At 41.5% G+C, this 23,050-nt stretch overlaps 1 protein-coding gene across 2 annotated transcripts in view; it reads right to left on the bottom strand.

Annotated features, from left to right (window-relative positions):
• Positions 1-23,050, bottom strand: part of NALCN (sodium leak channel, non-selective) — a 369,797-nt gene that overhangs the window by 326,445 nt on the left and 20,302 nt on the right. For both annotated transcript variants that reach the window (XM_065410363.1, XM_065410371.1), the window contains exon 3: positions 10,561-10,644. In XM_065410363.1, the coding sequence (XP_065266435.1) occupies positions 10,561-10,644 (84 nt within the window). The remainder of the gene's footprint in view (positions 1-10,560; positions 10,645-23,050) is intronic.

The raw sequence follows: 23,050 nt of genomic DNA, 5'->3' as shown, positions 1-23,050 counted from the left end.
CGACAATACTGTCCAGCAGCAAAAACCCTCCCTAATGCAGATAACCTCACTCGTAAGTATTTGAAAGAAAATGACAATGCTTTAGTATCTAAACTGATGGAAATGTGGTATCTAGTCTGATTTTGTACAAGTCTCCTGATGCTTTGGACTGTCCAATTCTTGGCCTTTTCTTTTTGTTTTTTATTTCAAAGCAAATAAACCTGCATTGTTTTGTGCTGACATGACATTCATACCCTCTGCTGACACCCATTTTGTTGATGCAGCAATAACTGACATATTTGAGATGCACCAACTAACTTGGGAAAATGTGGCCATAACTAACACAGATTTTGCTTAGATGGCTAAGTTTGCGCAGGAGATAAAAATCAGAAACCAGAGCTGCTACGTATCACCTGTCCTGCTCATTTGATTAAGATTGCGCTACCAGCAGCTACTGCTATGGAAGAAATGAAAGACGTAAAATCTTGCATCACTGGATTCGGGGCCATTTTCAAGTATATGAACAAGTTGAAGGCTTTGTTTTATATAGTGTGAGACGAGTGCAGAGCCAACTGCCAATTAGCTACCCCTGTTGTGCAACCTCGGTGCATGAGCTTGTACTTCACTGCCTGTCATGTAAATAACGTGTGGACTTTGCTAATGCATCTCCTAGATCATCCTGAGTTTGTTGGTTCTAAAGAAGAAACTCTCAGGAGACTGGCAAATAACCAAAATGATGGCCAGATTCTGCGCACCTAGGTAATATTCATTGCTAAAATTTGGAATCACTGTGTGACAAACAGAAAACACTGGAGTTTTCTTCAACTACTGCCAACACGTTTGCCTGATCCTGACAACCAAAATTTCAGGTGAAATAAGCACAAAAGCTGCAGGAGAAACAAACGGCGAGAAAACTCAGCTGTTTCAGAAATCCTTCCAATCCCAGAACAGGCGAAAACCAAAAAAGCATTCAAAACCTTCAACACTCAGCGAGAAATGGGAGAAGACCATGGCCTGTAATCTGAACCCCAAAGTGTTTGGTGCTGGAGATTCTTTTTGGAATGTCATCCAGGAGTTGCACCCCTTCCTTGAGGTGAATTTTGCAGCAGACTATGACCATTATGCCAGAGTGTTTCAACCATTTGCCACTAAAGATTACATTTCAAATCTGAAAGGGGAATTTAGTACTTACATGAACATGCCTAACCATGACAATGTGAAACTGGATGTGCTGGCTTTTTGGAACAGTTATCAAGACACATTTCCCAACTTCAGCAAAGTGGCACGGCAAGCTTTGAGTGTACCTGCTGGATCTATTGATGCAGAGCATTTATTTTCAAAGTTGGACTACCTCCAGTATAGCAAAAGGCTCAACATGAGTGAGGATACTTAGAAGAAAATTATGTGAGCGTATGCCAACCAGGATTACTGGAACAACTACTAGCTCTAAGAGAGACAAAAAATAACATTTTATGTTCAAAGGTTCAATTATACTATAGTACAATGTGTATATTATGAATTTTTTTTTGTTTTTCTTTTCCCCCTCAATTTTTCATTTTAATCTTTTTAAACCTAATTTCATCCCGGTTTTAATTTTTATTTTCCAAACAGTGAGAAATTCCTGAATTTTTTTTTTTTTTTACAAATAAAAATTGAAAATGAAGAACAGTAAGTATACCTCAGTAGAAGAGGGACCAATTACCTTGGGGACAGGCCAGCTAGAGTAATCAAGACAGGATTAAACTAATAATAAAAGTGGAAGGTAAAAAAAAGATGAGTGCTCAGGTAGCACAAAATGAAGATGTTGAGAACAAAATTGATCAAGGAACCAGAGAAAATGAAGAGAAGAAATTCTTGCATTGCTTATACACTAGTTAGCAGTCTGGGAAACAAACAAAAGGAATTCGAACTGCTCATTTATTAACATAAATTTGATCTAGTTTACTAACAGAAAAAATACAAGATGGGGTACTGCTACAGACCACCAAACCACACTAGGAACCAGAATAACCACTTCTTTACACAACTATCTCCAATGTTTGGGGGAAAAAACTGTGATCATGGAGGACTTCAATCTGAATGACATATGCTGAAGGTGTCATGCTGCCAATACTAAAACATTTTAGATGACAATTTCCTAACTCAAAAGGAAGACAAGCCCATTGCAGAGAAGCTAAATGAATTCTTTGCATTAGTCCTCAATGCAGAGGATGTGAGGGAGATTCCCACACCTGAACCAGTCTTTTTAGGTGACAAATCTGAGCAACTGTCCAGGATTGAGGTGTCATTAGAGAGGAGGTTTTGGAACAAACTGATAAATTAAACAATAATAAGTCACCCGGAATTCAGCCAAGAGTTCTGAAGGAACTCAAACATGAAATTGCAGAACTACTAACTGTGGTATGTGACCTGTTATTTAAATCAGTCTCTGTACCAGATGACTGGAGGATAGCTAATGTGATGCCAATTTTTAAAAATGGTTCCCAAGCAACTACAGGCCAGTAAGCCTAACTTCACTACCAGGCAAACTGGTTGAAATAATAGTAAAGAAATAGTAAAGAAACAGAATTACCAGACAAATAAAAGAACACAATTTGTTGGGGAAGAGTCAAGGGAAATTATGCGTCACCAATCTACTAGAATTCTTTCAGGGGTGTCTACAAACATGTGGACAAGGGTTATCCAGTGGATATAGTGTACTTGGACTTTCAGAAAGCCTCACCAAAGGCTCTTAAGCTATGTAAGCACTTGTGGGATAAGAGGAAAGGACCTCTCATGGATCAGTAACTTCTTAAAAAGACAGGAAACAAAGAGTAGGAATAAAGGTCAGTTTTCAGAATGGAGAGAGGTAAATAGAGCGGTCTCCCAAGGATCTGTACTGGGACCAGTGATGTTCAACATATACATAAATGATCTGGAAAAAGGGATAAACAGTGAAGAGGCAAAGATTGCAGATGATACAAAATTATTGAAGGTAGTTAAGTCCAAAGCTGATCACAAATTGTTACAAAGAGATCTCACTATTGTGGCAGATGAAATTCAGTGTTGTCAAATACAAAGTAATGCCCATAGGAAATCATAATGATGGGGTCTAAATTAGCTGTTACCACACAAGAAAAAGATCTTGTAGTCATCATGGATAGTTCTGTGAAAACATATTCAGTGTTCAGCAGCAGTCAAAAAAGCTAACAATGTTAGGAACCAATGGGAAAGAGATAGATAATAAGACCGAGAATATCATAATGCCACTACACAAATCCATGGTACACCCACACCTTGAATACTGCATGCAGTTCTGGTTGTCCCAACTCAAAAAAGATACATTAGAATTGGAAAGAGGCATGAAAAGGGCAAAAAAAATTATTAGGAGCATGGAACAGCTTCCATATAAGAAGAGATTAAAAAGACTGGGACTTTTCAGCTTAGAAAAAAGATGACTAAGGGGGATATGATTGAGGTCTATAAAACATTACTGGTGTGGAGAAAGTAAATAAGGAAGTGTTATTTACTCCTTCTTGTAACACAAGCACTAGGAGTCACCAAGTTAAATTAATAGGCAAGAGATTTAAAACAAACATAAGGAAGTGCTACTTCACACAACACACAGTTAACCTGTGGAACTCATTGACAGTGGATCTTGTGAAGGTGAAAGTATAATTGGGTTAAAAAAAGAATCAATGGCTATTAGCCAAGATGATCAGAGATGCAAACCTAAACTTCTAAGCGCCAGAGCTAGATTGGGGTGACTGATGCATCCTGAGTCCTGTGTCAGGAGGTGAGGTATTAAAGGGAGAGTTCGAGGTGGTTTCACTGCCATCTGTCTCAGGTTTGGGAACCATGTTTGTCTGGGCCATGTAGGCACACTGATAATGACCCTGGACTTGTCTTGCCTAATCTTGTGTATAACCCGACTCAGAAGTGGAATCGGAGGGAAGCCTACATTAGCGGCGCCTCCCATTTCATGAAGAGGGCGTTGCCCAGAGAGTGGTGTCCCAGCCCCACTCGGAATCAGTATTGAGGCCACTTTGCATTGTGAACTGTGGCAGATAGGTCTATAGCAGGGAATTCCCATAGGTTGAATATGGTGGGGGAGGGTTGCATAGTCCATCTCCCACTCGTGGATTTGTGAGAAGTCTCTGCTCAGTTGGTCCGCCATGGTGTTCTGGTGTCCCGGCAGGTAGGATGCCAAGATGTCTACATTGTGGGAGATGCACCAAATCCAGAGGTGTATTGCCTCCATGCACAGAGGGTATGATCGGGCTCATAGGCGCCGACTCCGTGGGTGCTCCGGGGCTAGAGTACCCACGGGGAAAAATTAGTGGGTGCTCCGCCCCCACTGGCAACCAAGCTCCCCCTGCCCCACCCCCTCCTTGCCTCCTTCTCTCCCTCCCAGCGCGCCGTGTCCCAAATCCTCCCCCCCCTTCCAGCGCTTCCAGTCCGCCCGTCCCTAACAGCTGTTTGGCAGCGCTTAGGACTTTCCAGGAGGGAGGGGGAAGAGCAGGGACGCAGCATGCTCAAGAGAGGAGGCGGAGAAGAGATGGGGCAGGGCGGGGACTTGGGGGAAGGGGGTGGAATGGGGGCGGGAAGGGGGCGGGGGTGGGGTGGGAAAAGGCAGGCTGGGGCAGGGACTTTGGGGAAGGGGTGGAATGGAGTGGGGCGAGGGTGGGGCAGGGGCGGAAAGAGGTGGGCCAGGGGCGGGGGCAGGGCGGGTCGACCACCCACCGGGCAGAGGGGAAGTTGGCGCTATGATCAGGCTCCCCCTTGGCGGTTGATGTAGAACATGCATGCTGTGTTATCCATAAGGACTTTGATAGTAGTGTTGTGGATTAGAGGAAGGAAATGCTCGCATGCGTTTCTGACTGCTCTTAGTTGTAGTATGTTTATATGCAAGTTGGCTTCTGCTGCTGACCAATGACCCTGGATCGTATTGTCGCCCAGGTGAGCTTCCCATCCCATGGGGGAGGCATCCATGGTGATAGTTATTGTAGGAGCTTTCTGTTGGAATGGGATACCTGAGCAGACGTTTTGTGGGTATGTCCACCACTCAAGGGAATCCTTTACCTTGCGGGGCATAGTGAGCCGCCTGTTGAGGGAGTGCTTGTGTGGTATATAGTAAGTGCTAAGCCAGGTTTGTAGGCATCTCATATGTAGTCTGGTATATTTGACGACAAAAGTCGTAGCGGCCACGTGCCCCAAAAGTTGTAGGCATGTCCTGGCTGACATTTGCGGGCTGTCCGTGACCGTAGTAATCAGAGTGGTTAAGTTGAGGAAGCGCTGTTGGGGTAACTCACTGTTGCTGTGAGGCAGTTGAGATGGGCCCCTATAAATTCCAATTGTTGGACGGGGACCAAGGTGGACTTCTGAACATTTATTTGAAGCCCAAGGTTTGTAAAGAGGGCTATCGTGGTTTGTGTGGTGTCTAGTGCTGCCCGCTGTGTTGATGCTCTTACCAGGCAGTCGTCCAGGTATGGAAAAATCATCACCTCTAGTCTGTGGAGGTCAGCTGCCTTGGAGAAGACCCTGGGGGTGGCTGACAGTCTAAAGGGTAGCACTTTGTATTGATAATGTTGATGTCCTAGAGTGAAGCACAGGAATCTTCTGTACGCTGCGTGAATGGCGATTTGAAAGTAAGTGTCTTGTAGGTTGAGAGACAGGAGCCAATCTCCTTTCTCTAATGCCAGAATTATCGTCGATAGGATCACCATTTTGAATCGCTGCATTCTCACAATCTTGTTGAGTTTGTGTAAATCCAAAATGGGTCTCAATCTGCCATTCTTTTTCTGAGTGAGGAAATAATGGGAATAAAATCCTCTTCCCCTGTGTTGAGCTGGTACTGGTTCCACGGCCCCTAATTGCAGGAGGTGGTTTATTTCCTATTGTAATAGGGGCTCGTGAGAGGGGTCCTGAAGAGGGACGGGTAAGAGGTGTTGGTAGGTGGGATAGAATAAATGGGATGGAATAACCCTGCTGGATAATTTCCAACATCACCACAGACCCATTTGTCGGTGGTGATGTTGTTCCAGACTGGGTAATATGGTGACAGGTCGTTCCCGAATGGTGTTAGAGTGTGGGTTGAGATCTGGAAGTAGAGAGTGTAGAGGTCTCGGGCCCTCGACCAGACCTTCAAAACGATTGTCTGGAGGTGGAAGGCTGGTTCGTGGAAGGCTGGTCTTGATTCTGCCTTCAGCCCAACTGCCTCTGTTTGCAGTGTTGGATATAGTACCTTTGGGGCTGAGAGTATGGTGCAGCCTGGAATTTTTGGTTGTAAAACCTGCCCTGCTTTTTCTGTTTCCAGGGACAGATGCCAAGAGTCTTTAAGGTGGCCCGGGAGTCCTTCAAAGTATGCAAGGACACATCAGTGGATTCGGCAAACAGTTTCTGACCCTCAAAGGGTAGGTCCTCAACCGTAGCCTGTACCTCCCTCGGGAATCCCAATAAGTGGAGACAGGATGCCCAACACATGATCACAGAGGTCGCGATGGAGTGGGCTGCTGTGTCCATGGAATCGAGAGAGGCTTGGAGGACCGTCCTTGCAATGAGAGAGCCTTCAGAAATGTTGGACTTATACGCTTCTCTCCTATCCTCTGGGAGATGTTCAATAAAATATGACATTGTAGAAAACAATGTGTGTATATTTTGCGAGCAGTGCAGAGTAATTTGCGATGCGGAATTGCAAGGTGGTGGAAGAATAGGCTTTGCGCCCAAAGAGGTCTAGCCTCTTCCAGTCTTTGTCGTAAGGGGTGGATCTTGACTGTTGCTGTTTGCCCCTCTGATTTACTGCCTCCACCACCAGTGAATTAGGAGTGGGGTGGGTAAAGAGAAATTCAGTCTTTTTTGCCAGCACATAATATTTTTTGTCCGATCTTTTGCAGGAAGGAGGTTCTGTGGCTGGCGTCTGCCAGATGGTTTTTGCAGGGTGCATTATGGCAGCATTAATAGGCAGTGCTATTTTTGCCGATGAGGATGCCTGGAGAATGTCAGTGAGCAGATGTTGGGCGTCAGGGAGCTCAGACAAGGAGATGTCGAGGGAGTCCGCTACCCTCTTAAAAATGTCCTGAAAGGACTTGAAGTCATCCTCCGAAGTGGGAGGGGGGGGGAGGCATGATTGTTTCATCTGGAGACAAAGATGAGCTATGCGTAGGTGGCAAGGTGTCTCCTTTCAGGTGCATCCTCCTGCTCTTCAGTCCCATCATCCTGGGCCTCTGAAGGTGCTGGGTCCATTGGTGAGGGTGGGCAGGTGATCTGGAGACCAGTGGGTTAGGAAGTCTAATGTTCTGGGACCTGTAGATGGTCCATGGGTCCCAGTATGGCCAGATGGGTGGGAGGGCAATAGGAGGTGGCAGCCAGGATTGGGTCTGCCAGGGTCACACGTCTACCAGTGGCTGGTGATGTGAGCATCCAGCTTTAGGAGAGGAGTGGTGAGGGGTGTACATCCCTGTGTTGTCCTCATCATCATCATCATCACTGGAGAGAGGTGGCACTGAAGCCCCTGGGGTGATGATCCGGCTTGGTCTGGGCCTTGCTGGGGTACCGTCGGTACTGAATAGGGAAGTCCCTGGCATAGAAGAAACTGCCAGGTTTCTTTTCTTTTCTTTTCTTTTCTGTTGAAAAGTTGCAGTACTGGGAAGCTCGTTGCCGGGGATGGCAGTGCAGTCTGACAGGAGAGGGTCAGAACTGTCGGTGCCAAGATCTTGCTGATTTGTGCATGTACAACAGGTGGCGCCATTACACTGGTCAGTGCCAGGACATTATTCAGCACGGTCAGTGCCGAGCTAGGAAGCTTGGCTTTAGATCGCGCACCTCACTGAGAGCCTGCCCGTACCAGGTCCTTGGCTCCTCAAGAAGTCTTGGTACCGGACGTTCACAGTGCCTCTTGGTCTGAGGCTCTCGGTGCCATCGGTACTGGGGCAGATTTTTCGCCAGGAGACCATTTCCTTTTAGGCGGATCTCACTGTGGCGATGAATGAGACCAGTGTTAGGTCACCTTTTTAGGGACAAGGTCCTTAGAAGCGGTCTTGGTAGTGGAGCCCTTGTCTGAGGCTGCTGGTGGTGACCGTTGGCCAGGAGGCATCCTGGATTCTGGGTCGGAGGCTGACCCGAGGAATTTCTCCATCATGGCCGTTTGAAACAAGTATCGATAGCCTGAAGGTCAGGCAGCATTTAAATCCAGGGGAGCCAGGCATGCCCGAGGAAGGGCCAGCTCTAGAAAAAAATGGGGTAGCCCATTTTTATTCAGTCATTGTTGACGGAGGTCGGCCGGGTGGCGGAAGGGGGAAAAACTACACTAATTTTTTTTTTTTAATGTGGAAGAAATTAAAGACTAATGCTAACTAGTTAACTGGGATTTAGAGGATAAAAGAAAAAAGAAGGAATATGAACTATCTATGGAGTTAAAGAGGCGCTGCTGTCGCTCCGACTCAAGCCAAGGGCAGTAAAGAAGGAACTGGGGGTCGGTTGGCTGTGCATGCTAGGTAACTGCTCGGAGCGGCGCAAGATGGCTGCCGCATCTGCGCGGCCAACCAGTGCACTGCTATTACAAATCTCCCATTACAAGCGCAGGGCGCCAAGACACATAAAGTGAAGCACTCACAGGGACACTCCTCAAAGAAGAAGGATTGGTTCTTGGCCCTACATTATTTAACATATTAATCAATTACCTGGAAGAAAACTAAATCATCACTGATAATGTTTAAAGATGACACAAAAATTGGGGGAGTGGTAAATAATGAAGAGGAAAAGTCATTGATTCAGAGCAATCTAGATCATTTTGTAAATTGGGCACAAACAATATGTTTTAATATGGCTAAATCAATTAATGGAGATATCCTATCTCCTAGAACTGGAAGGGACCTTAAAAGGTCATCAAGTCCAGCCCCCTGCCTTCATTAGCAGGACCAAGTACTGATTTTTGCCCCACATCCCTAAGTGGCCCCCTCAAGGATTGAACTCACAACCCTAGGTTTAGCAGGCCAATGCTCAAACCACTGAGCTACATCTGGAAACAAAGAACACAGGCCATACTTACAGGATGGGGGACTCCATCTTGGTAAGCAGTGACTCTAAAAAAGATTTGGGGGTCATGGTGGATAATCAGCTCAACTTGAGCTCCCAGTGTGATGCTGTGGCCACAAGAGCTAATGAGAATCTTGGGTGCATAAACAGGAGAATCTTATGCAGTAGTAGAGAGGTTATTTTACCTCTGTATTTGGCACTGGTGAGAACACTGCTGGAATATTGTGTCCAGTTCTGGTGCTCACTATTCAAGAAGAATGTTGATAAATTGGAGAGGGTGCAGAGAAGAGCCACAATAATGATTAAAGGGTTAGAAAAAATGTCTTAGAGTGATAGACTTAAGGAGCTCAACAAAGAAAAGGTGAAGGGGTGACTTCATTACAGATAATAAGTACTTACATGGTGAACAAATATGTAAGAATGGGCTCATCAAACTAGCAGAGTAAGGTATAAGACGATTCAATGGCTGGAAGTTGTAGCTAGACATATTCAGAGTGGAAATATGGGCTACATTTTTAGACTAATTAACCATAGCAACAATTTACCAAGGGTCATGGTGGATTCTCCGTCACTGACAATTTTTAAAATCAGGATTGCATGTTTTTCTAAAAGATGTGCTTTAGGCATTATTTTGGGGGAAGTTATATGGCCTGTGTGATATAGGAGGTCAAACTAGATGATCACAATGGTCCCTTCTGGCCTTGGATCTATGAATGTACTAGGAAATGTTCTGTAGGGATCACTGACAGAGTGCAGAGTAGATTACAGTGTTTGCCATTTAAAAGTTAGCATTTATCCACTTTTACCACACAGGTGTATGAAAGATATCACAGTTTCCCCTATACTTAAATGGAAAATAACTGTATGTCTCAGATGTGGTAACTGTGCATGGTTATGTACCTTAAAACAACTAGTTTTTCGAGATGTTGTAGTCAGTGTGGATGCACACCTAGAGTGGGATCCACACCAACACATACTTGAATAAGATATGATGACTTTTAAATGGCAATCATGACAGGTCTTTTCCATCTCTAATTATTAATTGAGTCCTGTAGTCCCTGATCAGTTTTTACTCAGGAAAAACTCCCTCGGTGCTGAATGATGAAGGATTGTATGGGTAGGAAAGACAGAATTCTTCCTATACTGTAACTTTATGTGAAATGTGAACAAGTTAACATTGCTATGGAAATGTTTTGGGTTTGTTTGTTTTTTATTTCCTCTGTTTTCTTTTAAATCTGTGACATTCCTTCCAATATGCAATAAGTTGAATTTCTGAATGAGCTTAAAATTAAGGACATGTCTAAATTAAAGAAATTCACACCAGTGAAACATCAATGTTGTTACACCAAAGAAAACCCCTAATGTAGATGCACTGCAATGGCTGTGTTGTTACTGGACTCTGAAACAGTAGAACCATTGAATTTTAAATCTGACCCATGAACAAGTGTACTGTATATTTATTGCATACAGTTACTTGTTAATGCTGCTGTAAGTATTTTGCATGCACAACTGCAGGGCCTACTTTTGAAATATTAGCCCTTCATATTTAAGGTAAAATTATGTAATTACCTGTAACACCAATGACACCCAAAGACAAAAAACCATGAATCCATCAAACACACACCAACGATCCTTTACATAGGAGCTATCCCCCTAAAAGAGAAATAAAAATTAGTGGGTTTTTTGTTTTGTTGCTTCATTACCAAGATAAAAAAAGAAAATCACGAATGATATCCACTGCCAAGAAGGAACAGCATCATTCTCTATCATCTTTAAAATGTCATTTTAACAGATTCCAAATCCCCAATGTCTGGGCTGGAAGACGATGGACATTTTAAATAAATACATAAATAAATCAAATAAATAAGTAAATGATGTATTCAGGAAAGAAAGCTGTGAGCTTCATTTTTCTGCAGCATGCATTTTATTATGTATTTTGGAGGGCAGGACAGTTCAAACTAGGGTGGGAAGTCACTGAACAGAAATTTACAAGCACTGTCATTTCAACTTTACTTGCTGCACACAATACTTTTACTTCCCTGCCCATGGTCTAAGCTGATGAGGAACTCTTCATTCAGAGGCAATGCTAAACAAACCCAACTTGTCCAGCCTGTGATGTCTGATGATTGAAAAGTAGCTTCAAGCTGTTTGTCTACAGAGCTCAACTGCTGACATTCTATATTTTCCCCTCCGTGTACTAATCATGCCTCCAGAGGAATGAGCACTCAACAGACAAGCTAAATCCTTTGATTGTGTGTGTTGAATAAAAAACACTGATACTTCTTTCTCTAGCATATGAAAACCCTTTGAAATCTGATTTCCTTCCCTAGAGCACCAAAATATCACCATTTATCCAAAACAGGAAGTTTTCTGTGAATGAGGTTTGAGCAGGCATTTGGCCAAAAGTTCTGATATTCAGCCACACTTGAATAATTTTCAAACACCTATTACAAGTCAAATAGTTTTATAAAAGGTCCCCATTTCCTCCCCACAGTACCTTGGCATGGCTGAACTGGCTCTGCCACTTTTCCTTAGTATTGGAGACACAGATGATAAGGAAGTCATGCTCCCTTCTGGTCTTACAGTAGCACCAACAGTTTTGCCTCTCCTTCCTCTTGTGGTCAGTTCATGTCATGTCCTCTTATTACTCTTCCCATCCTGCTTGGTGATAGACACCAATCTCCTCACTTCCACTTACTGCAGATTCCATCTTGCCTGGCCCCGTGGAACCACACCCCCTTCCTGCTCAGAATGTGCTCTGGCAAGCTGCAAGTTTATGGTGCTTCTTGACTGTACAGAGGCTACCTGTCTCAGGGTGCCTGTTCTTGCAATTTGTAGGCTAGATCCTTAACTGGAGGCTTTAGCCTTCCCAGAGCATAATAAGCCATTTTTAAAGAATGCAAACTCAGCCATTTTATCAAAGAAAAAAGCAATTCTTTTCAGAATAGATTTAAATTGCTAACACATCTCTAAAAATGGTACTAAGTACTTTTAATTATCATTAGGGGTTTGGCATTGAGATTTAGGCACATACATAAGTAGACATTCTATCTGTGGCACACTTTTCATAATGTCATCATTGTAATGGCAGATTATTAGCACAAAACATAACGGCTAGTAAATCTGGAAGAATCAGTTGACCCATGATGGATTATATTACCAACAATCTGCTACAATAAACAATCATACATAAAGTCTGACAGTGGCACTTTGTACTATGCCCATAATCTAGCTTTGGCTGAATACTTTTTTCATATTTTCAGCATTTGGCTGTATTCTATAGTTAGACATTGGGGACACCCCTAATATGGATAAAATATTCAATTTCTAACTAGATTGTGATTCAGCATGTAATTTGTTACTGGGGGCATTTCAAAGGTAGGACTACTTCTCAATTAATGAGAAAATCACAGTATGCTTCTTGCATGAATCCTGGCACTGATTTTTAGTACCACTTCCTACTGGAAAAAAATCTAAATATTTTTAAATACTCAATAGGCCTGAAGACATAATGAGATAATTGCATTCCATTCCACTTCTAAAAACAACCTTAGGTTGAAATTCCATTGTGGTTCAGGCAATAGTCGTCTGTGCTTACACTTGAGGAATATCGCTGGAAGGAATTTTTCCTGAAGGAATCTTTCCTGAAATAGCTGAAATGGTTGATATGTTAACTTACTACCATTTTCCAATCCCAACTACAGAAAACCTGAAATTAACTAGATTTGTGAGTTGTGCACAGGAATTTGTCTGTGAATGCACCATTGCTTAGTACATCACACCATGGCATATACTGTCCTTTGTGTTCTGCAAGATAGCCTTTGGATTGATAAAACTTGTTATAAATATGCTCCCACTCTCTCAACTTCGGCATAAAAATGATAACTGGATCTGGGTGAAGTATCCTGTCCACATTGACAATATCATTTCTTGGTAAGACGATTATGGGGAGACAATCCCAGAGTTTCTTGAAAACACAGTTCTCCAGGCCCTTAAGGTACGACTGATATCATTTCTAGCAGAAGTACTATGGGGATGTTCTCTTAGGGCTTGATCCAGGAATATCCCATTGAAGTCAAGGGGATTATTCATGTGCTTAAAGTTAAGCATGCACTTAAATACTTTGCTAGATCAGGGCAGTGTTCAGCAGCATGTAGGATCAAGCCCTTATTTTCTATTTTTTTTAAATGTGGATTTAGCATTTGTAAAAGACGCAGAATTAGCACCTGAGGCTGCAGTCCTCTATTTGAGCCTAATCCAAAACCCACTGAAGGCAAGGTGGATCCTCCCATTGATTTCAATGTCTTTGGATTGGGCTCTTTATGTACAAGATTGAGGGCATAGCTACTTCACACTATGTGCCGCACACTCCGTCCTAGAGAAATCACTGCAGGGGTGTGACTGTGGGACCTTGGTGTTGGAAACTATATTACAGGTTGCCCACAATCCCTACCCTTTCAGGCATCCCAAATCTTGCCAGCAATGCCCAGGAAATGGGCAGGGCCAATCAGAGAAGGCATATCAGCCAAGAAATGTGCTGATTCAGTCTCTTTCTCAGGCAACCTATGGAGCGCTACTGGAACTAACAGCTGCTCTCGCAACTTGTAAAACTTAATAATTGTGAGACCTGGGATAGTCAATATAGTCAATAGACTATATAGTCAATAGACTATATTGACAATACGCGCCAGACAAGTATGGCCTTTTGGGACAGTAAATGGGCAACACCTAGGGGGAACTTAATGCAAATTCCTCAACTCCAGTTATGCAAAAACCCAGCCCTCTGAAGAGAGGGACTTTGTCTGCTGATTACTTGTTCCCAGAGACTGGAGATCAAAGGCCCAAGATGTATAAAGAACCAGGATGACCTTCCAATCTCAGTTCTGGTTCTGAGACAGTTATAATCTTGTAACCATGGGAGAAACCCAGTCGTCGGTTTTGAAGGACTGACACCTACCAAAGCCCAAGGTTGGAGTTGGGATTGACCTCTCTGAAAGGCTTTTTAGCATGCATATAGGTTCTTTAGTTGTTTTTAATATATTTTCTCTGTAAAGCTTTCACCTTAAAAATAAATGTGCTTGCTTAGAGCTGTGTGGTAACTTATAACTGTGGGCAATATGGTGGTTATAGCCTCTGGAGAGAAAGCAGAGTGCTTATGTCTGTCTGTCTTTGAGGCAGTCTGGCTTGCTGGGGATCTCACAGTGTAAATCAGGGAGCTGTCAGCCTTGACACCCTAGTCAGGAGGGAGAAAAACATTGGTCTCCACCAAGAGAGGTAATGGCTGAGAGCCAGAAGTCTAAAAGTAGGCACCGGGGTATAATTGCCTTGAACTGTAGACACCTCTCTTTCAGCACATGAGAAGAAAAAGCTTCCCCTAACATGCTGCCATCTCTTGCCTTTTAATGTTTATGTACAGTATGTCACAGTCAAGCTATCTTAGACTAGAGCTAGACCATGTACATGAAGTTCTGGGTGAAGCATGTGTATTAAGTGAGCTTGAATATTGTCCTTATCTCTGCAATGCTGATATATGGTATTTTGAGTTTTGATTGATCAAACATCTTGCTGCTGCCTGCTATCCCAACACAGCAGAGAAGCCAGACCTGACTGTATCTATGATTACAACCATACACCTTGGAAGAGCTTTAGATTAATTCACCATGATAATGTTGCCTAAACTCAGGAAGGCAATCTGAAATAGAATGAGAGATTTGCTTAGAGCGAAGTGCTTCCTTTCTTATTTAAAGTAAGAATAGTAAGCAATTCTGCTTATCAAATAATTTTTCAAGTTTTCAATTAATTTAAATGATTTTGTCTGACTTTTGCTCTAGTTTATAAACTAAAATAAATAAGAATACAGACATTCGCTCACTTTTGCACTTGTTACTTTCCGTTGGAACATTGCTCTCATCAGGATGTCATTCAGATGGGTAACAATATACTTTCCTGATTGTAACAGCCACACTAAAAGATAATCTAGGAAGTGGTATTATTTTTTATTTTCAGTAAATCAGTCCAAACTAATAAATCTCACCACAATTATTCGTGGCTATGATCTCATCAAAATAGAGGTGCAGGTGTCACAAGTTTCCATTCACAGCAGCATGAAAATAAAAATAGTCATTTAAAAGTAAATAGATTTTAGGGGGGAAATATTTAATTTTAAGTGATGAATTTATTTTTCTGGCTACCTAGAAGTAATTCTTTAAAGGTTAATTGGTAACAAATATTGATTTTCTGTTAAAGGTGGATTACATTTTATATTGCTGACACTACTGATAATAGAATACATAGAAAAAACAAAACAATAGGATTCTACGTCTTAATTTTTTGTCTATTTTCTGAGATAGCCTTTCACACTTCTGAATCTTTTAAAACTTATTTTATCATAATGACTGTTAGTAAGTTTTGAAATTCACTGCATTACTGAATTCAGTATGTTTTGTTCTAAAGAACAAATGTGGACTTTGGAGACCCTTCTTCATTCCAATGAAGTCAATGAGAATTAAGAAAACTGTTTACTTAATTTAAAACATATTATAAAGTAGAAATATACCGAACATTGTTTCCTAGTCATTATCCTAAATACAGAATTTTACCTGCTGGTAGTCAACAGCAAGTACAAATGCAGTACCAATAGTACCAATGCAAATGCATGGTAACAGCGGGCCCAATTTGAGGGGTCACATGTCATTAGAAACCTCCAAAAAAAGAGATATAGACAGACAAGTCCGGGGGGAAAAGACCCAGAAATAGATGGAGTCTGAAAGAACTAACAGAAGCGTAAGCCAGAGGCTGAAAATAATAGAAATAAAGAAGAGGGATTGTCCAAAATAATTTTCTAACTTTTTAGGGGGGGAAAAAAGAAAGAAAGAAAAAAAAAAAGAAAAGAAAAACCACAGTTACCATGTGGCATCTATTTTTTCCTTTTAGCTCTGCCTTTCAATTCCTCTCGTCTCTTATATTCTGACCCCCCCCCCATTGTTGTTATTATTCCTTATCTTTTTCACTCTTTAGACTGCTGGGGTAGGTGTCTGCTATCCTGTTTTTACTCCACCTTTGGGGATGCTGACACTTGTGAGGGTTCCGGTATGGTAGGAAGCTGTTCTTGCAAAGTGTCCTACCTTTCCACATCTTCTTGATTGTGTAGGATGGTCTGGCAGTGCCCTCCCCCCTCACTACCTCCGCACCCAGCTCCCCCTTCTCTCATGCCCTCATTTCAAGAAGGTGGCAGTAAATGGCAACTCTTCTGCTAGGTGCTGCAGATATATCCTTTAACAACATAAGAACGGCCATACTGGGTCAGACCAATGGTCCATCTAGCCCAATATCCTGTCTTCTGACAGTGGCCAGTGCCAGGTGCTTCAGAGGAAATGAGCAGAACAGGCAATTATCGAGAGATCCATCCTCTGTTGTCCACTCCCAGTTTCTGGCAGTCAGAGACTAGGGACTCCCAGAGCAGGAGGTTGCATCCCTGACCATCCTGATTAATAACCATTGATAAACCTATGAATGACGTATCCCCCAGGAACCTAATTCTTTTTGAACCCTTTTTTAAGCCCTGTTATAGTTTTGGCCTTCACAACATCCCCTTACATCTCTGAAACGTCAGAGCCACATTTTTTAAAAATTATTTTATTGAGATTATTATTTTATTGAGAGATAAAGGAGTTAAGGGGGTCTTGATTACAGTCTTTAAGTATCTACGTGGGCAAACATATCTGATAATGGGCTCTTCAATCTAGCAGAGAAAGGTATAACATGATCCCATGGCAGGAAGCTGAAATTAAACAAATTCAGACAGAAACTAAGGCATACATTTAATTGTGAGTGTGATTAACCCCGGGAACAATTTACCAAGGATTGTGGTAGACTCTCTATCACTGGTAATTTTTAAATCAAGACTGGATGTTTTTCTAAAAGATCTGGCTCTAGGAATTATTTTAGGGAAGTTCCATGGCCTGTGTTATACAAGTGATCAGACCAGATAGTCTTAATGGTCCCTTCTGGCTTGGGAATCTCTGAAAATGTTGAAAACGAGAGTCAGCAAAATGCAGCATAAAAAAATCCAGATGAGGCCCAGGTGCCTTCCCTTAAGTCGAATTAGGCAGCAGGCCATCAGTTACAGGTGCCCCGGACCACCCCCCACCTCCAGCTCCAGCTCTGTGACAATTGTGCTTTTGAATGCCTCCATTTTTGAGTGACGTAGCATCACCAAGAGATTTGATTTTCAGAAAGTGTTAAATACCCACTCTCTGAAAATCAAGCCCATCTTTAAGCTTCTCTTTGAGCACTATAAAAGTGAGACACCCACATAATCACTAGTCACTTTTGAGAAATCTTAGACATTGGTAGAGTTCCCATGACACTGTCAGAAGAGTAGGACTCAGATAGTTACATGTTTAGAGGGTTGGTTGGCCTGTTTGAAAAGGAGTGTTGATTATTTATGTAACTACTGGATCCTGGGCATCCTAAGGTGTTCTTCACTGCCATAGGTCAGAGCTGCATGGGGTGGTTCTGGCACCATATGTGTTGAAGCCTTTTGAGACAAGGAATCATGGACAGTCCATCAATCTGCTGGACAGTGTCTATCAATTCTACTGCGAAGCTCAAGGTGTAGGGTTTTGTATAGCAGTAGGATGTTGATGTGGGCAAGTTCAATCTCCCACGCCTATCCTAACAATTTCAAACCACTTCCAACCTTGCCCACAAAACAGGAGGGAAAGAAGAGACAGTCTGAAAAGCCTCACCTGTCTTCCAGTTGTCAAAAGCCGCAAATGTCAAGCCTGCTTCTCAACCCTGCCAGGTGTCAAAAGCATTAGTTTTTTGCTGTCCAGCTGTCAAACCCTCCCACCTTTTCTCTCACCCCATCCCCAGCTATTACATTTCATAGTCCACCCAAGAGATAAACTAAAGCCATGGCACACATGGCTCTGAGGCGCACAGTCTATCCCAGTCTATATTCAGCCATCTCACTATGTATACATACCATATCCGTTACTATGCCAAATACAAGAGAGAAATTCAGCCCAGCATATTTTATCATGTCTAATAAACTATGTAATTTGTTCATTCTTAAATAGATAGATAGATAGTTAGATAGATAGTTAGATAGATAGATAGAGAGATAGATAGATAGATAGATAGATAGATAGATAGATAGATAGATAGATAGATAGATAGATAGATAGATAGATAATCCCTCTTGATGAAGCTTACAAACATGTATGTTGTCTTAGATACCTAAATAACTTTGTCTCAATCTTTGCAGAATTCTTGGCATTCTGTTTAGGAAGCTTAGGAAAGTTTAAATAATAGTTCAGATAACCAAGTAACCCTTAACTAAGGCAATATTGACAACTTTTTATAGGTGGTCACTGTATCAGTCATTCCTCTGAATAATTATAGTATTGTTTCAAAATCAACTAAGTTATTTGTTAAATAAGTTGTTAAACTGTAGGGAAAAGACTGTTTATTAGCATTTACACAATGGTATGTCTTAAAATAAAATGTTTTCACCAACACTGCAGGAATGTCCTATTAAAATAACTCCCCATAGTGGTAGTTAATCCATATTTGTAAAATATTTTGCCCTATAATACAATGGATAGTGCTGTATATGAAAGGTTCTAATACATACATACAAGGGAGGCAGAACTAGGATTGCTATGGGAAGCTTAGCTCTAAATAGCATTTGTGGCTGTAACATCACTTCCTTGTCATTGCATTAACTCAGGTTATGCAGTCATTGGAAGCATCCCTTGACTGAAAATTCAGTGCAGTATATGAGTGGTTACAAATTTATCTATACCATAAATAATATATGTTTATGGCAATCTTGTATGCTATATAAAAACATTGAAACAAATCACTTAATGTTAATAAAAGATCCTTACAGCAGTACTGATTACTATGAAGTGCACAGTGCTTAACAGACACAAACTAATATTTGCAAGAGCTCAGTAAAAAGATATTTTAAGATGGGGCCAATTAAGTAAATTTTATTCTGAAGACCAACATAAATAAAGAAAACAAAAAGCAGCAGATGTTCTCTAGGTTTTTTTAGGACTCTCGTAAAACAATATATATAATCTTCCATTTCGGCACTTAAATCGTTACAGCTATGATCACTACAGAATCCTTAATTATTTCATTATTTGCAGTAGTAATAAATTAGATTTTACAAAATGATTTACTGAGAGTTTCTTGGATTATTTTAGAGATACTAACGAGGAAGTAAGTCCTTATTTCACTCAGATAAGACCAGTGAATTTTACTTTTAACAAACATTGAATTTTTAAAAATTTACAAAAGCAAGCACATTGAACTTACATTTTTCACTAAATCAGTACATTGCAATAAGAGGGAAATTGTGAAGTGCCCCATTTTGTATTTTATGCTCTGCTATTGACATGCTAGCTACAACAATTGTGCATTTTAAAATATTTGTAAGTGTTCAGAGATAACAAATTCTATATAAGCTGTTCTGCTGATCAATCAAATATGATTCCATTTCACCTACCCCAAGTTGCACATGTGGTGAATACACAATGACAATTCTCGGGCAGGTAAAACTTAGAAGAAAATAATCCCTTTTTAAGATTTAAGAATTAATACTTTCAATACATCATACTGACAGACTTCTGAAAAAAATAAATGATAAAATATTACTCAAGTGTATCTGAAGTGATTGAGACATGTAGTTACTAAAACAGCAACAAACAATGGGGATGGAGGGAAGAGCTCAAATCATTAAAACAGAAAAACAATGCTTGTAGGCTAGTTATTCAAATCAGGGATATCAATCATGTTTGTGATGAAAGACATAACACTTAGAGGCCGTCAATCACATCTGCTATGAAAAATGGAGAGGTCTTAAACTTACCATTCAAGCATTAACAAACACGGGCATAATACAAATTCTCCTGAAACTGATTATATTGTTGGACCAAATTCTCAAAACTGTAAATCAGAAACTGTCAGAAACTGCTGAAATCCAATTAAAAGATTCTACATGTATTCCAGGTGCTTGCATGTATGCACACAAAAGCCTCCTGTCCCATAGCCACAGGTACTATGGCATACATGTTAAATGCCTCTATTCAGGAAGTGAAAGACAAGGCAGGTGAGATAACTGGACCAACTTCTACTGGTAGAAGGCATAAGTTTTTAATCTTCACAGAAACTTTATTCAGATCTGGGGAAAGTAATCAGTGTATCTAAGCTAAAAGTTAGAACAGATTTTTAAGCATAAGGGGTTTACACATGCTGTAGAAGACCACTAAAATGAAGTGGGCAATTAAGGTTAGCAAGCAGTGGGATGAGTTACGAATTGTTGTAATGAGCCATAAAACTAATGTTTCTGTTAAGTCCATGGTTTTTAGTGTCTAGCATAGTTATGAACTTAAGTGCCCAGGCTCAACTTTTGACGGTATTGTGCAGATTTCCTTTGAGGATGAGGACTGAGAGGTCAGATATGGAGTGATCACTTTGTGAGAAGTGTTCGCCCATGGGCGATATGATGTTTTTGTCTTTTATCATTTTTCTGTGAGCGTTCATTTGAGAGCGTCATGATTATCTAATTTCACCCACATGGTTATTGCTGGGCATTTGATGCACTGGATCAGGTATGCCACATGTAGTGATTGGTATATAGATCTTGAAAGGTGTGGTGTAGAGGGTATTGATCAGTGTTGCAGTGGAGATATGTCTGCAGAGTTTGCATATGTTATTCTGGCAGAGTCTGGTGCCATTTTGAATTGGCGTGTCCTGGTCTATGAGGGGCTTGCTTCTGATGATGAGCTTGGGAAGGCTGGGATGGGCGGTTGTCTGAAGACCAGAAGAGGGGGGTTCAGTAAAGATTTCTTTGTCCCCATCAAGTATGGGTTGTAATTATTTGATATTACTCGGTATGGGTTCCAGCGTGGGGTAGTTCTCCACCAGAGAAAAAGATCCCATCACAGAACAGGCCACCCAAATACCCTGGGAGAACCTGCTTTCAATGCAGAAAAAAAAACCAACCAATGACCGCACACCCCAAGATGTCTCCTATCAACCCACACCCGAACTCATACGGAGTATCATCAATACTGCATACATCTATTCTGCAAGGATAGTCTCTATTGTTTAACTATTTATTGTTTTTCCATCTTACCCCTTCAAAAAGCTATTTTTATCTTAAATATTTCAATAAATTTTCCATCCCTATTTTTAACCTCAAATGTTCATATTTATAGATTTCTAATACACCTCTACCTCGATATAACGCTGTCCTCGGGAGCCAAAAAATCTTACCACGTTATAGGTGAAACCGCGTTATATTGAACTTGCTTTGATCCACCGGAGTGCGCAGCCCCACCCCCCCGGAGCGCTGCTTTACCGCGTTACATCCGAATTCGTGTTATATCGGGTCGCGTTAAATCGAGGTAGCAGTGTATTGACAGAAGCGAGATTTGTTGAGGACTTGATCAAGCACTCCCTTCTAGCAGGCTGCTTTTAAACACATATGCAAAATTTCCACTCCCTTAGTGTGGCATACTGTGAATGGGTTAGCGCAAGGGTCGGCAACATTCGGCACGCGGCTCGCCAGGGTAAGCACCCTAGCGGGCCGGGCCAGTTTATTTACCTGCTGACACGGCAGGTTCAGCCGATCGCGGCCCCCACTGGCCGCGGTTCGCCGTCCCGGGCCAATGGGGGCGGCGGGAAGCCGCGGCCAGCACATCCCTCAGCCCGCGCTGCTTCCCGCCGCCCCCATTGGCCCGGGACGGTGAACCGCGGCCAGTGGGGGCCGCGATCAGCCAAACCTGCCACATCAGCAGGTAAATAAACTGGCCCGGCCCGCTAGGGTGCTTACCCTGGCGAGCCGCGTGCCGAACGTTGCCGACCCCTGGGTTAGCGCCTACCTTCCAACCCAAATGCCACTGTAGTTCATTAGTACTATATGTTAGAGAAGTTTTTGAATTATTTAAGGTGAAAATTTTAATCTCAAACATTAGCACTTACATCATTTTAAAATAATTCAACAGATTTTTTTCAAACATGGCTTGTTCTGTAGACTCATCCTGATTTAAAAAAACAAGCAGAACCACGAGCACTATCCTATATCTTTCCAACAAAAGACTATGTAGGCAATTCTAATTTGTATTCTATTATGGACTTGATTAACTGAAAAATTATTTATATTAGTAAAAGAAACCATATTTTATAAAATAACCACCTTAATTCTATGGGAATTTTTTAATTTTTACTTTTGAGAATTTAATATTCATCAAGGCAGATGTGCCCCCCCAACAAAACTATATATTTTAAATGAAAGCATTAGTTTTTACAGAGCGCTCACTGATGCAGCATGGGATCAGTGTTGTATCTTAGTTTCCTCTCACTTGTGCATTTTGCTTCAGAGCTCCATTTTCTCATCTATACTATTTATTCTGATGGACACCAGCTCTATCTTCCAGGTCAAGGGTCTCAGTCACGATCGTAACTTACCATACCTTGCTTAAAACTGTTCACACATTCCCCTAATTGAATTTTCATCACAAAGAATCTTATGACAATCAACCACATGGACACACAGTAGCAGGCTGTGGCTGAAAGAAGTCACACATTCTGTTTTACTATATGATAGTTTTGAAAAAAATAATTGATGTCTTGATCCTGGCCCATGTATTTACGACACAATGTGTTTTTCTCCAAAAGGCTCTTTTCTTATGAAGATTTTTGTCTAGTTTTCAGAATAAGTAATTTTGATCATGAAGCTGAACATCCATGTCTGCTCCATCTCCTAACAACTCTTTTTCCACCCCCACCTGGGTACATTTTAAATATCTTAAAAAGATTACATTTTGAACAGCATGTCTAAAATGATGGCATATAACAACCCCAATATTTCCTTTCCCTTCTCTCTTATGTCTGCATACAGTTGGGGAATCTGACTTGAAGCTGACAATCCAGTTAATATTTCTATCATTTTGTGAAAAGGGGTAAATTAGGACAACTAGTTTCCCCTTCATGTTTAAGTGACTAAAGATAGGAAGTTTAATATCATGTATGTATGTGA

Source organism: Emys orbicularis, chromosome 1 (assembly GCF_028017835.1).
Source record: "Emys orbicularis isolate rEmyOrb1 chromosome 1, rEmyOrb1.hap1, whole genome shotgun sequence".
Lineage (NCBI taxonomy): Eukaryota > Metazoa > Chordata > Testudines > Emydidae > Emys > Emys orbicularis.
The sequence above is the reverse complement of the archived record's forward strand: the minus strand, read 5'-3'. Positions and strand labels throughout refer to the sequence as shown.